Source organism: Pempheris klunzingeri, chromosome 3, assembly GCF_042242105.1.
Source record: "Pempheris klunzingeri isolate RE-2024b chromosome 3, fPemKlu1.hap1, whole genome shotgun sequence".
Classification (NCBI taxonomy): Eukaryota; Metazoa; Chordata; class Actinopteri; order Acropomatiformes; family Pempheridae; genus Pempheris; species Pempheris klunzingeri.
In genome coordinates this window covers 2,153,327-2,166,373 of record NC_092014.1, presented here as the reverse complement: position 1 = coordinate 2,166,373, position 13,047 = coordinate 2,153,327, and the positions used below count along the sequence as shown (strand labels likewise).

The window sequence follows — 13,047 nt, the reverse complement described above, 5'->3', positions numbered from 1 at the left end:
GTAACACACTGACTGGATAAATACCTCCTACAACCACACTTCAGACAATCCAAACTATCCCTTAAAGTAAAAATCTGAATTTAGGACTTTTACGTGTATCTGAACACTTCTTCCACCACAATAAAATCCTCATTTTTAAATTCTCCAACACAAATTGAGTAATTGGATAAATAAGTGTTGCCCCAGCAGGCAGCATGTAGGTTTCTGATGTTACAGTGGAGCCGTCAGACTGACCTGTGGAGTTCAGGGGGGGGCTGCCGTGGTCTTTGGCCATGGCCGTCAGCACCAGCGTGGTGTCCTCTGTGACGTCGGCGAGGTCGGAGGTCAAGGTCACGGCCCCGGTCTCGCCGTTCAAGGCCAAATATGGAGAACTTCCTTCACAGAAACTAGAGCAGCAGAGAGCGAGAGCACAGCTTTAGTGTAGCACGCTAGGATTTTACAAATGTACTAAGAGTCTGCGTGAAAAGTGCTCAGCTGAAGGTTTCAAAAACTATTTTTATCTTTATCTTTAAACTGCACAAACCTGCCAGCTTTCTGAGCGTTCATGAGCCCCTGAACTCACCATATAAGGCGGCCTCATAGAGGGAGAGATTCACTCACTGCATGTTACTAAAGAGTAAAAAAAGACCTTCACACGGCACGACGCTCAAGTCCAGAGGTTTGAAATGATCAGACTAAACATATGAACCGCCCTGTGACGAAGAGGAGCGGGTTACCTTCAGTTAAATATGTCATAACAGGAGGAGTGAGAGTTTTCCTACTGACATGTTGAAGTTGTTGCCTTTAAAAATAATGAAATCTAAGAAAAAAACATGGTGGTGGTGATATATATTCATTTTACAGTGAGCTTGTCTTAGATATTTAGGACATTTTAGTTCATTTCAGTGTCATATTTAAACTCTTTTTGTCCAGACCACCTGAACGAGGCCTGCTGTGTGCTGGGAAATTTAAGTAATCAGACACTGGGTTCATTTCTGGGTCAAAACCTCGACTCAAACAACCACTGCAAACTCAAGATCGTTGAGAGAGTTCGGCTGGAAGAATGTAGTGAGATTCTTTATCACTCCCAAAATAACTGCACTGCAAACAGGCTCGTGCAGCCGGGGCTTCTGTTGGAGAAAATGTGGAACCTCAATGGCGAATCATTGCCATGTCTTTTGGGCCTGCCCAAAAATCCAATCATACTAGGGGGAGGTGGCTAATGAGATAAACAAAGTAATGGGAGTGGAGTTAGTTTATTCTTTTGTTACTCTATATCCTGGTAAAATACCTGAAACACTCCTACACAAGGAGAAATATTTATTGAAGATACTTTTGGCAGGTAGCAGGAAAGCTGTAACCTGAAAATGGTCCTCCAACATTGGCCCAGTGGCGTGGGATAGTGAAAGACATCTACTGTATGAAGAGACTTACTTTTGTTTTAAGACCTGAGTTAGAGAAACGTACTGAACAAATGGGGGAAAATGGATTCTGTATGCACTCTGTTTAGAATAGTATGACATGATGTATGGAGAAAAATGTGTTGAGATTTTAAATGTAACACCCACGATGACCTTTGTTTATATTTCAAATAATTGAATAAAAAAAAAAGTCCATTTGAGCTGATACACTGATCAATTGATCAATTCTTCGAGACACAAGCCGAGCTGACCTGTAGGTGATGAGCGAGTTGCTCCCGCTGTCCCTGTCGGTGGCGGTCAGCGTCAGCAGCAGCTTCCCCTCCTCGGCGTCTTTCAGCAGGACGCTGCCGACGAAGCTGGCGGAGCTGAACTCAGGCGTGTTGTCGTTGACGTCGCCGACGCTCAGTCTGACCGCGGTGACGTTCTGGTGAAGCAAACATTCAAGTTACTTGTAGCTGTAATCTACTTCTACAAAACACTTCGTCCAAGTGTTTTGTTTTTAGCGTTTCAGTGTTTGTTTTTATGTCAAATGTCCTAAAATACATTCGTAAGGAAACTATTTCTGACATATACGAGAACTGTATGAGTGAGTTTATCTTTATTTTGTATTTATTGTATAAACTATTGTTTTGTGGTATTTCACACTAAATGTGTTCCAAAGTTATGCTGCTGAAATAAAATAAAATAATAACTTTCAACACTACTATTGATCATCATATGGAGGGCCAGTGTTGTCGTCTATCACCACACACAGAACGCAGAATGTCAATATTAGAGATAAATAAGTAGGTGAATGTAATGGGCCTTTCAGTGATGATAATAATAATAATCAACTTAGACATCATGCAAAATGTCAATTATATAAAAATTAAATAAAGTTAATTAAATTAAAAAATCCTCAATGTTTCCTTAAGTTTGTAATTGTGTCTTTCTTGTGTCTTGTTTTCTATAATAATAATTGTTATAATAATAATAATAATAATAATCTTAACATGCATCACTTTAATAAGATATTAAAGTGACTTGACTTTACTTACCTGTAACCTAAGAGATGGAAACAACCTGTAAAACTACACCTGACGACATTCAAATGTCCGTCAGCATCGTGCGTCTCTCACCTCTCTCTGTGGGCTTCCTCCGTCTGACGCCCTGACCACCAGCTCGTACGTGTCCTTGACCTCCCGATCCAGACGGCCAACAGCCAGCAGCGTCCCGTCCTGCAACACAGCACATGGTCTCTGAGCCGGAGCGCCGACACAGCACCCACAATACTCCCACTGTCGCCCTCCGCTTGTGGCCTCACCTCTCTGAATCTGAAGAGCGGGTGAGGGGAGGCGAGGGAGAGGGTGACCTCCCCGCTGGCGCCCAGGTCGACGTCCGTGGGCTGGAAGGTGAAAACCTCTCCTGGAGTGTCCTCCGAGTAGTTTCCCTCGGGGATCCGCAGGGGGTCCGGGATGGCGGGAAACTGCGGGGCGTTGTCGTTGTAGTCCAGGACGGTGATGTTGAGCTGAGCCGAGGCTCTCAGACCGTCGGTCGGCTGATCCACCGCCACCACCTGAGCACACCATGAGCCAAGCAACACAGGTGAGTCTGCTGTCCAGAACCTTTTTCCAGGCTTGTTTTACAGCACAGCTCAGCTCACAGAGGTGTTTCAGGCTTTACTATTAAACTACAACAATTATAGTGACTTTCCAAACAGCACATGTTTGACTGTAACACCTCTGGTTTTTATTTTGGGGGAATGATCAAAGTGTTCCTCTCAGTATGAAAATAATAATAATAAGTGCACACGTGTCACATCAGGTAACAACTTATCGACACTGGAGAGTGTTTGTACCTGAAACACGTATCTGTCCTTCGTCTCTCTGTCCAGGGTGACGTCCTTCCTCAGCGACACCACGCCTTGTTTGTTAATGTCGAAGGTGTCGTCGGTGTAGAGGAAGAAACCAGCGGAGAATCCACCCTGAAGAACAAGGTGTTATAAATACCTCCGCTGGCTTAAGTTACTCACCAGGACTGAAATAGCAGCAGACATTTATCAGAAATGTAATAAATACGAACCGAGGAGCGACATGATGGTCGTAATAAATGACTGTGATTATAAACAAGTGGTGCCAAGGTCCAGCCAACAGGACCAGCCTGTATCTTTACTGTCCGAGGCCTCGATGATGCTGAATGCTTCGGGTAAATACTGGAAATACGTACTTGTAAAACTTGGGTAGGTGGCAGCTTAGATTAACAGATTCACACCCTGTGAACTTCTTCTGTGTCTTTATGAGCGAACCCTACGTCATGGACACGCATGCAACGTGTGGGAAACACGCACGCAGGATAAAATCAAGATGGCCGCCTCGGTACTTCGCTCTCTGGTACTTTGCGTGTTTTTTTGTGTTTTACTGGTTTTCTGCTCTCCGTCTCTGGTCACTTTCACCAGACAGGAGCTTTTAAACATCGGAAACTTTTCCTCCAGTTTTCTCTGTCCTATTCTTATTGTTGTAGTTTATTTCTAATTTTCTTACTGTACACAGAGAGAGAAATTCCTTGTTTGCTTGTACAAACTTGGCCAATAAAGTTGATTCTGATTCTGATTCTGATTCTGAAGCCTGAATCTGAACAATGTCGGCTTCAAAATACTCAAAAGTCCACTTTGGGATTGTTTTATGAAGAGGAAAATGAATTCACCGTGGCTGTTCGACCTGAAAGTTACACATTAAGCATTTTGGTGGTAAAACTGAATGTGGAACAAAAATGCATTGTTGGATAAAAAAAAAAAAAAAACACGACTTCTTTTCCATTTCTCTGTCTTTCTGTTAGATGGAAGGATTCGTTCCATCATTCAGCAGGGTTAGGGTTAGGGTTAGGGTTAGGGTTAGGGTTAGGGCTAAAATCACCAGGCAAACAGAAACGTCACTTTTTCTTTCCTCGATTCGATATTAATCCATATTAGCAGTTTAGACTGAAGAACATTCAACTAAAAACGTTTTTTTTTCACCATTTTTCCAACAAATTTTATCCAATCTTCAATAAACTTACAAATATCTTTAATTGTTATTCATTTGTTTTTGTATTCTATTGGTCTGTTTGGTCTATAAACATTTTTTGTTAACAAAATAACAAATTCAGCAGCCTTTTGTGTGTTGACACGACTGCAGCTGTACTGACTGTGGAAATAGAAATATTTTCACAGCTACAAACAAAGCATGTGATCTTATGGTGCTAAGAATTTAATACTTTTTCAGCGCAGAAGCAGGTGATTTAACCTGCAGGCTGCATATGACTCACCTCGTCCCTGTCGGTGACCTGCAGGGTCAGGATGGACGCACCGCTGGCCAGGTTCTCAGAGACGGCCACGTCGTAGCTTTCCTTACTGAACTCAGGCGGGTTGTCGTTCACGTCCTTCACCTTCACCACCACAGAGCTGTTCCCGACCAGAGAGGGAGCCCCCCCGTCAGAGGCCTGAACCATCAGACTGTACATCTTCACCTCGCTGTAGTCCAGAGGCTGAGCCAGCCGCAGAGTCCCGCTGGAGGAGTCCAACTCAAACACAGCCGGCTCTGATGAGGGACTTTGCTGGAAAATACTGTAAGAAACTCTCCCATTGGCTCCTTCGTCGGGGTCTGCAGCTGATAGCGTGAGCAAGCTCGTACCCGCTGGCTCTGTCTCTGAGACCTCCACCTGATACTCAGCCTCTGAGAACTTGGGGACGTTGTCGTTGATGTCGGACACTTGGACCAGCAGGGAGGCTGTGGCCGACCTCACTGGACGCCCCTGATCTTCAGCCACCACCAGCAGGTCGTACTCTGCTTTGGCCTCCCTATCAAGTGCGCTGGCCACACTCACCGTCCCAGACACAGGATCAATAGAGAACCTCCCCTCTCCTCCACGCAAAGAGTACCTGATCTCCTTGTTGAAGCTGCTGTCTTTGTCTGTCGCTGGAACAACAGTGACATTGGTTCCTACCTCTGCGTCCTCGGGGACTGATTTAGTGACCGAACTGGGGGTGAAAACGGGACTGTTGTCATTGACGTCAGTGACTTGAACCTTCACGACTGCACTGTCACTGTTCACCCCGTCAGAGATGGAGATGGTCACAGAGTAGTTGTGCGGGGCATCGTCATAGTCGAGCTTCACCTTGGTGGTGAAGTCACCGCTGGAGAGGATGGAGAACTTGTCGGTTTCTGTGTCAACTCGGAGAGTCACAGGAAGCTCCCCTGTTGCAAGGAAGTCGACCTGAATAAATAAAGAAAATAAATGACATTATTCAGAGTGCCAGTGAACCAGAGGTTGGACTGTGCGAGCACAAGACTTTATCACAAGACGAGATGGTTTTGATTTAACCAAGTTCTGGTGACAGTTTGTGCCAATTTGCAAAGAAGCTCACCTTGAAGATCACTGTTCCTGGGTCTCTCTCTTCTTCTGTGGTGCAACTGTATGTGCTCTGAGTGAACGCTGGTTTTGTATCTCCTACAGCGAGAATCTCCACCTGAGCTGAGGCGGAGCGGGACACTACGCCGCCTAGAGGACAACAACAATACTGTCATGACTTCACAGTGCCTGGCTGAACTGAAAGGATTTGTCAACACTGGATATATGAAAAAAAAAAACACTTTTCACATCTACCATCTCTGGCTGTTATGAACAATAAGGACTCCAAGGTTTGGTGTGGTTCCAGTGGAATAATCTTCGTCAGAGTGATTTCCCCGGTGTTTTCGTCGATGGAGAAGTAGTTGTTTTGATTACCAAAGTCGATGGAGTATTTGATCTGTCCATTGACACCTGCATCTTGATCTTCTGCCTCAACCTTTGAATTGCATCACAGAGCAAAGAAAAACCTCATTAAATGTTATCAGTGTACCAAAGCCACTTTTCCCAAATGTTCTAATCATCACTGAGCACCAGCTTGGACAAATCTGGCTTAGTGACTACTTTAAAATCAAATGTTACAAGCAAAAACACGATGAAGATGGTCAAAAGGTGTCTCTGATATGTAACAGCAACACTGTGTGTCCTGTCTTGTAGCTAAATGGTTTGCACCATATTTAACTTGTACATTTCAGGGAGCAAGTAATTTATCTGGAAGACTACCTATAACATGGCGTTCCACAGGGAAGCGTTTTGGGTCCTCTGTTGTTTTTGTCATTTCTGAATTTGTCTTGTCTTGTCTTTGACTTGTAATTTGCTTGTGCTGAAAATGTATTTTTATATGCTGATGACTCAGCCGTTTCAACAACTCAACAAGACAATCTCAAGAGAGGAATTCAATAAGATCAAGAGTTTATTTGAGAGCAATAAGTTGTCTCTTTAGAAGACCAAAACAAATCCTCTATCTGCTATCTAGTTTGTTTGGTAGGTAGTAATCTGGGTGGAGAGAGGATGGCTTTTAGGACCCTCACAGAACTGAGCAAAAGAACAAATTACAGAAGTAATTGATGAAGGAAATTCAAGACTGTTGGAGAATTATCTTGTTTAGGGAACTATTTAACGGGTGCCAAAAGCACAATTGTTAGAACACATGATTTTTAGCACACGTTCAATAGTTCCCTGATTGCTTCTAAAAAAAAACAACTGTAAATTCATGTCATTCTATGAAGTGACTTTACCAAAGTTTTGCTATAGTGAACACACAGTGAACATAATGACACACATTTACATGCAAGTCCTCCAAAAACTAGGTATGATGATCATTACGTAAAAAAACAAATATTATCTGTTGTTTATTAACAAAACTATGTAACAAAACTTAACTGCATTTAAAAACCTGTTTTACAGTATCTGCAGCATGCACATTACTAACTGGGGGACATTGAACATTGTTATAATGTCTTGTGACTTTCTTTCTTTCCCTTAACAAGTCCAATTTTCTCATATGTGATGCTAATACTCTCCAGAATAAAGCTTGAGCTGTGACTGTTATTCACCTATAAATATGCCAAACGTGTGTTGTATTTGTGGGGAAAATAAACCGTATTGTACCTTCACAACCAACATCCCCTCCGTCTGGTTGGTGAAGATCTTGCTCTCATACTTGCTGCTGGTGAATTCAGGGCTGTTGTCGTTCTCATCCAGTAGAGTTATGTTCACATTCGCCATCACAATATGGTTGGGTGGTTCTTTCTCCTTTGCTTCAACCTTTATGATGGATGAGAGAATAACGTCTAAGGATGCAGTCAGCTCTGTTTAGAAGACCATTGGTTCCAAAACGTGTGAGAACATGCGGTGCTTGCTTGAGCTAGGTTTAAGATTTTGAACCTTACACTCGTCTCTCAGCATTGCTGCTGATCTTTTCACCTAAAAACAATCACACGTGTGAAGCATCAAAGTTTACTCTTGGAAACAGTTCACTTACCAGCTGTTTCTGGAACTTTGACCCAAATCACTGACTTCATCAACAGTGGGAGTTAACAAACTCTACCTACGTCAACATATCCACCTCTAAGACAATTAAGCAAGCAAGCACCATCTGCTGATGAAGACGTGTAATATGGTTGAAAGCTCTAGGAAGAACAAGTAAGTGGACCAAGTGAGATCAGATCAAACTCCAATGCTTTAGAAGTCCTATATGTATTATGAATAATCCACCTCGATGATAACTGAGATAAATTGCTGAAGGCAGCGTTATACATTTAAACCCCTGAATAAAGCTAGTAAGTGGACCTTGAGTTAAGATTGTAACTTTCTGTGACACTGTATAACTTTGTTAAGTTGTTATTTTGTTTATATTTTTGTTTATATTTCTTTTAATTTGGACACATTAGATGCTAGCATGCATGTTATTGCCTTTTACAGAAAGAATCTGATCAAGCCTCTCTTTGTCAAGTCAAGTGTAAACCAATGGCATCTTGGTAGAAGGGTAACAGGCAGAGTTGCTCTTAACCCTGTTTTATGGTGGATTTGTCTGAATCTGCATCTTGGCTTCTGCATGACCTGAAACAGGATCCTCTCGGTCTTCTCTCTGTCCAGAGCTGTGGAGTCCTTCACCCTGATCGTCCCATCAGAGCTGATGGAGAAAGGAGCAGATTCAGGAAGAATCTGCAGAGTTCCCACAAATCCTCCCTGTGGAGATTAATCAAATGATGAAATAAGAAATCTTTACCAGTATAGCCTTCAAGTTAGAGGTTATTTCTGTGTTACTCTAACAGATGTTTGATTTAGAACCCCCCTCTGAAACCCCCTCAGTTTGATAATCTGGCTAAACTGCCAGATGTTTCACTTCATATATTCAGCCTGACATTGTGTTTGTTAGCTGATTACTTGTTGGTAAGGGGGGGGGCATTTGTTTAGTTTTACCCTGAAAAAATCAGGAGCGAGTGATGTGATCTGTCCATCCACCAATGTCCATGTCAATTTTCAATTGTTAAATTAAAGTTTGGTGATGACAGTTGTATTTTCTGATAAAGGAACGAAAGATGATCTGCTACTGACACCATGTTCAACATGTTTTAATAGTGCTCATTTTACCAGAGCAGGTGATTTAACCTGCAGGCTGCATACGACTCACCTCGTCCCTGTCGGTGACCTGCAGGGTCAGGATGGACGCACCGCTGGCCAGGTTCTCAGAGACGGCCACGTCGTAGCTTTCCTTACTGAACTCAGGCGGGTTGTCGTTCACGTCCTTCACCTTCACCACCACAGAGCTGTTCCCGACCAGAGAGGGAGCCCCCCCGTCAGAGGCCTGAACCATCAGACTGTACATCTTCACCTCGCTGTAGTCCAGAGGCTGAGCCAGCCGCAGAGTCCCGCTGGAGGAGTCCAACTCAAACACAGCCGGCTCTGATGAGGGACTTTGCTGGAAAATACTGTAAGAAACTCTCCCATTGGCTCCTTCGTCGGGGTCTGCAGCTGATAGCGTGAGCAAGCTCGTACCCACTGGCTCTGTCTCTGAGACCTCCACCTGATACTCAGCCTCTGAGAACTTGGGGACGTTGTCGTTGATGTCGGACACTTGGACCAGCAGGGAGGCTGTGGCCGACCTCACTGGACGCCCCTGATCTTCAGCCACCACCAGCAGGTCGTACTCTGCTTTGGCCTCCCTATCAAGTGCGCTGGCCACACTCACCGTCCCAGACACAGGATCAATAGAGAACCTCCCCTCTCCTCCACGCAAAGAGTACCTGATCTCCTTGTTGAAGCTGCTGTCTTTGTCTGTCGCTGGAACAACAGTGACATTGGTTCCTACCTCTGCGTCCTCGGGGACTGATTTAGTGACCGAACTGGGGGTGAAAACAGGACTGTTGTCATTGACGTCAGTGACTTGAACCTTCACGACTGCACTGTCACTGTTCACCCCGTCAGAGATGGAGATGGTCACAGAGTAGTTGTGCGGGGCATCGTCATAGTCGAGCTTCACTTTGGTGGTGAACTCCCCGCTGGAGAGGATGGAGAACTTGTCGGTTTCTGTGTCAACTCGGAGAGTCGGAGGAGGGTCAGACTCTAGTGCGAAGAATGTAACCTGAATAAATAAAGAAGAGGAGCAGGATGTAAGAATGATTTTACTAACTAAATTTGTGCAGAACCAGAAGTTAATTATCCGGACGTTTTGATTTGACCGTTCATACCAACTGACCCATAAACTCACCTTAAGAATCCCAACTCCTGGGTTCTGCTCTTCTTCTACGGTGCCATGGAAGACTTTTTGGAAAAACTGAGGTTTTGAGTTACCAGGAGCACGAATGTTCACCTGTGCTGAGGAGGAGCGGGATATGACGCCCCCTATAGGAGAGGTGGAGAAGGATATCATCAGGACTTATAATACTGAGTGTGATCTGTACTTAGAGGCAGTTACATGCGTTCAGTATGAGCTTTCAGCACATGGCACTACTTTATCACAATTATATAGCAGCAGTTACCGCTGTTTTAGTCTAGGGCTTAAGTACAGTAGGGAGTTGGAGTGAATCAAAGAACATGTCCAACATCACCAATCTGAGTAAGGGTGTGATAACAATTTTACGATGACAAAGAATTTGATACTGCCAAAGGTGAAGTGCTGACATGACCATACCAAATGAGGAGCAGTTGTTGAAAGCCCCATTAGCAGTGCCACATGCCAAATAATGATTCTTATGGCTTTAAATGTTTTGATTTAGTGCTGATTGGCTTTTACTCTAACAGGCTGAATCATCACAATCAGGATAAGTGAATCTTAGATTTGTGGCACACGGTAGGCAGAGCTAGATACTCAGAGACATGTTGCTCAGATCTACCATCTCTGGCTGTTACGTAGAGAGGGAAGTGCAAAATCTGGTTTTCCACCAGGGGAATGATTTTAGCCAGTATGATGTTTCCAGTATTTTCTTCGATTGAGAAGTAGCCGTCATTGTTCCCAAATTCAATAGAGTATGTAATCCGGCCATTTGCATCCGCGTCTGGATCCTCTGCTTCCACCTTTACGTTGAAAAATACAAATAATCAATAGGACTTCTAAGAATGTCAAATCAAACTGACAAAGCGATGAGTTGTCAGAAAACAGAAAAAAACAATGTCAGAACTATGTTATAATGTTGAGTAATAGGGGTAAGGGTTGGATTTTACCAATGCAATAATGAGCTCAGCACACACTTCAGATTAATAAATAAACTATATGGAACATTTATGACATGGGTTATTAAGTTTGTTAAGTTGTAAAAAAAAATCAGGGTTCAGGGTTAGTTAAAGAAGAGTGTCATCAGCGTAGCAGCGGAGGTCGGATGTTTTTCCATCTAATGTATTGGAAACAGAAAAAAGAAAAGTACCTAAAATTAAAACTTGAGAAACTTCTGCTGCAGAAGATGACTTTCAAATAAAAATAAAGAGGTTTTTATTTAAATAATTAAAGTTCCAAGTGTCCAACTTCTAAGTGTCATGCATCATAAGTGTGATGCAAATTTAGGAACGCTACTCCCTTTCAATGTAAATCTATTTCTATCAGAATATTACATACAAATTAAAGGTGCAGTGTGTAGGATTTAGTGGCATCCAGCAGTGAGATAGCAGACTGCAACCACTGCCTCAACCCTCCCTTTCCAAGCGTGTAAGAGAACCTATGGTGTCCGTCGAGGATTCAAGTCCTCTTGCTTCCTCTTGTGCTGAACAATAAGTCTGATTCCTCGATTTGGTCAAAGTTTGGCTTTCAAACGTCTCAACAACTCAACTCAACTCCTTCTCTTTCTTCTCTTTTCTTCAAATTCAAGCTGCAACTTCAATGTAAAAATGTGTAAGGCCCGTTTATCCGTAATGGGCTAGTGGAGAAACGTGGTAGTGCAACATGGCGGACCCCATGGAAGAGCATCCACCTCAAGACAAAGACTCTTAGTTTCAGTTGAGTCTACAGTACTGAAAACATAATTATGTATACTATATTCAATTTCTGCCACTAGATCCCCCTAAATCCTACACACTGCACCTTTAAAGTGTGCACACTTTATATGCTCCCATACATTTATGTTGCAGCAGCAATTAAAGGGACGAACACAGCAACAAAAGATCTGGTAGATGAAATAATGAACCTTAGAAAAATGTGGTGAAATGATCATAATTAGGAAAAGTTTATAGATTAATCAATGCATGAGTTTCAGCCACTTACTTGGACCAGCAACATTCCCACTTCTTGATCTGCAAACACTTTCCCCTCATACGTGCTGGCGGTGAATACGGGACTGTTGTCGTTCTCGTCCAGGAGCGTCACATTGACCGGCACCGCGGTAACAGTGTTTGGTGGGCTCGTCTCTCTTGCTTCAAGCTTTAATACAATTCACAAAAAGAACAGCATCTAAGTTAAGCTCATAATGTAATTGTTTGTTAGTCAACTGTGTAATTTCTCCATCAGTGGTCAAGATATTGGACCTGTACATTGCAAGTCGCCCTCCATGAAAAGACTCCTTCTGTTTGTTAAAAGGCTGTTTTTGTTTTTTTTTTAAATGAAGCTGTATTTGTGACCTACTTTTAAAGATGTATGTCTTGAGTGGGAACCAAGAAGCTCACGGCTTATTTCAGTTTAATCTGAAACCAGTTTACCTGAAATGTGATGCTTTTAATTGTCTCCCTGTCCAGAGCTGTGGCGGTCTTCACTCTGACCGTCCCGTCAGAGTCGACAGAGAAAGGAGCAGACTCAGGAAGGATCCGCAAAGTTCCCACAAATCCTCCCTGGGAAGGAGTGTCGTGGAGGAGATGAATTAAAAAAAACCACACGCAGAAATTCAGTATTAATGAAATAAAATCTACCTGGTCCAGGTCGGTGACGATGGCTTTGAACACAACAGCATCAACAGGAGAATTCTCCAGAAGTGTTACAGAGTATTCGGGTTGATTAAACTCCGGGTGATTATCATTCACATCCTCAATGGTGACGGACACGGCAGCATCAGCCGTCTTCAGACTGTCGTCCGTCTGGGCCGCCTGCAGGCAGGAAACATCACAGACAATCAGTGATCAGGCGTCTGTTGTTAGTTCATGTTGTGTGTTTCAGTCCGTCTGTAAAGATCCAGATGAAGGGCATGTGCTGATGTGTGTCAATAAGTGTGTTTGACTTCACATTATCTTGTGAGTTTCACAGGGGTGACCGGCCGTTAGTTCGCATTACTGATGGTTAACATGTGTTAAAACACTTGAATAGAGAGGAAAAGTCCCTCCCCTTTCCTGTGGACCACCATCCTTCAGGGTCACAGGGGAGCTG

At 43.3% G+C, this 13,047-nt stretch overlaps 1 protein-coding gene across 1 annotated transcript in view; it reads right to left on the bottom strand.

Moving 5' to 3' along the window:
- The window catches only part of LOC139198950 (protein dachsous), a gene marked incomplete at its 3' end in the record, with an annotated part of 12,654 nt that extends 558 nt beyond the window's left edge, over window positions 1–12,096 (bottom strand). The window contains exons 1-14 of the mRNA XM_070827946.1: window positions 11,959–12,096; window positions 10,601–10,781; window positions 9,976–10,109; window positions 8,899–9,849; window positions 8,325–8,453; window positions 7,374–7,529; window positions 6,021–6,201; window positions 5,782–5,915; window positions 4,683–5,630; window positions 3,238–3,363; window positions 2,704–2,955; window positions 2,519–2,617; window positions 1,652–1,824; window positions 235–386 (exon numbers count right to left, since the gene is read on the bottom strand). Coding sequence (XP_070684047.1) covers window positions 235–386; window positions 1,652–1,824; window positions 2,519–2,617; window positions 2,704–2,955; window positions 3,238–3,363; window positions 4,683–5,630; window positions 5,782–5,915; window positions 6,021–6,201; window positions 7,374–7,529; window positions 8,325–8,453; window positions 8,899–9,849; window positions 9,976–10,109; window positions 10,601–10,781; window positions 11,959–11,973 — 3,631 coding nt within the window. The remainder of the gene's footprint in view (window positions 1–234; window positions 387–1,651; window positions 1,825–2,518; window positions 2,618–2,703; window positions 2,956–3,237; window positions 3,364–4,682; window positions 5,631–5,781; window positions 5,916–6,020; window positions 6,202–7,373; window positions 7,530–8,324; window positions 8,454–8,898; window positions 9,850–9,975; window positions 10,110–10,600; window positions 10,782–11,958) is intronic.
- Between the last annotated feature and the right edge of the window lie 951 nt (window positions 12,097–13,047).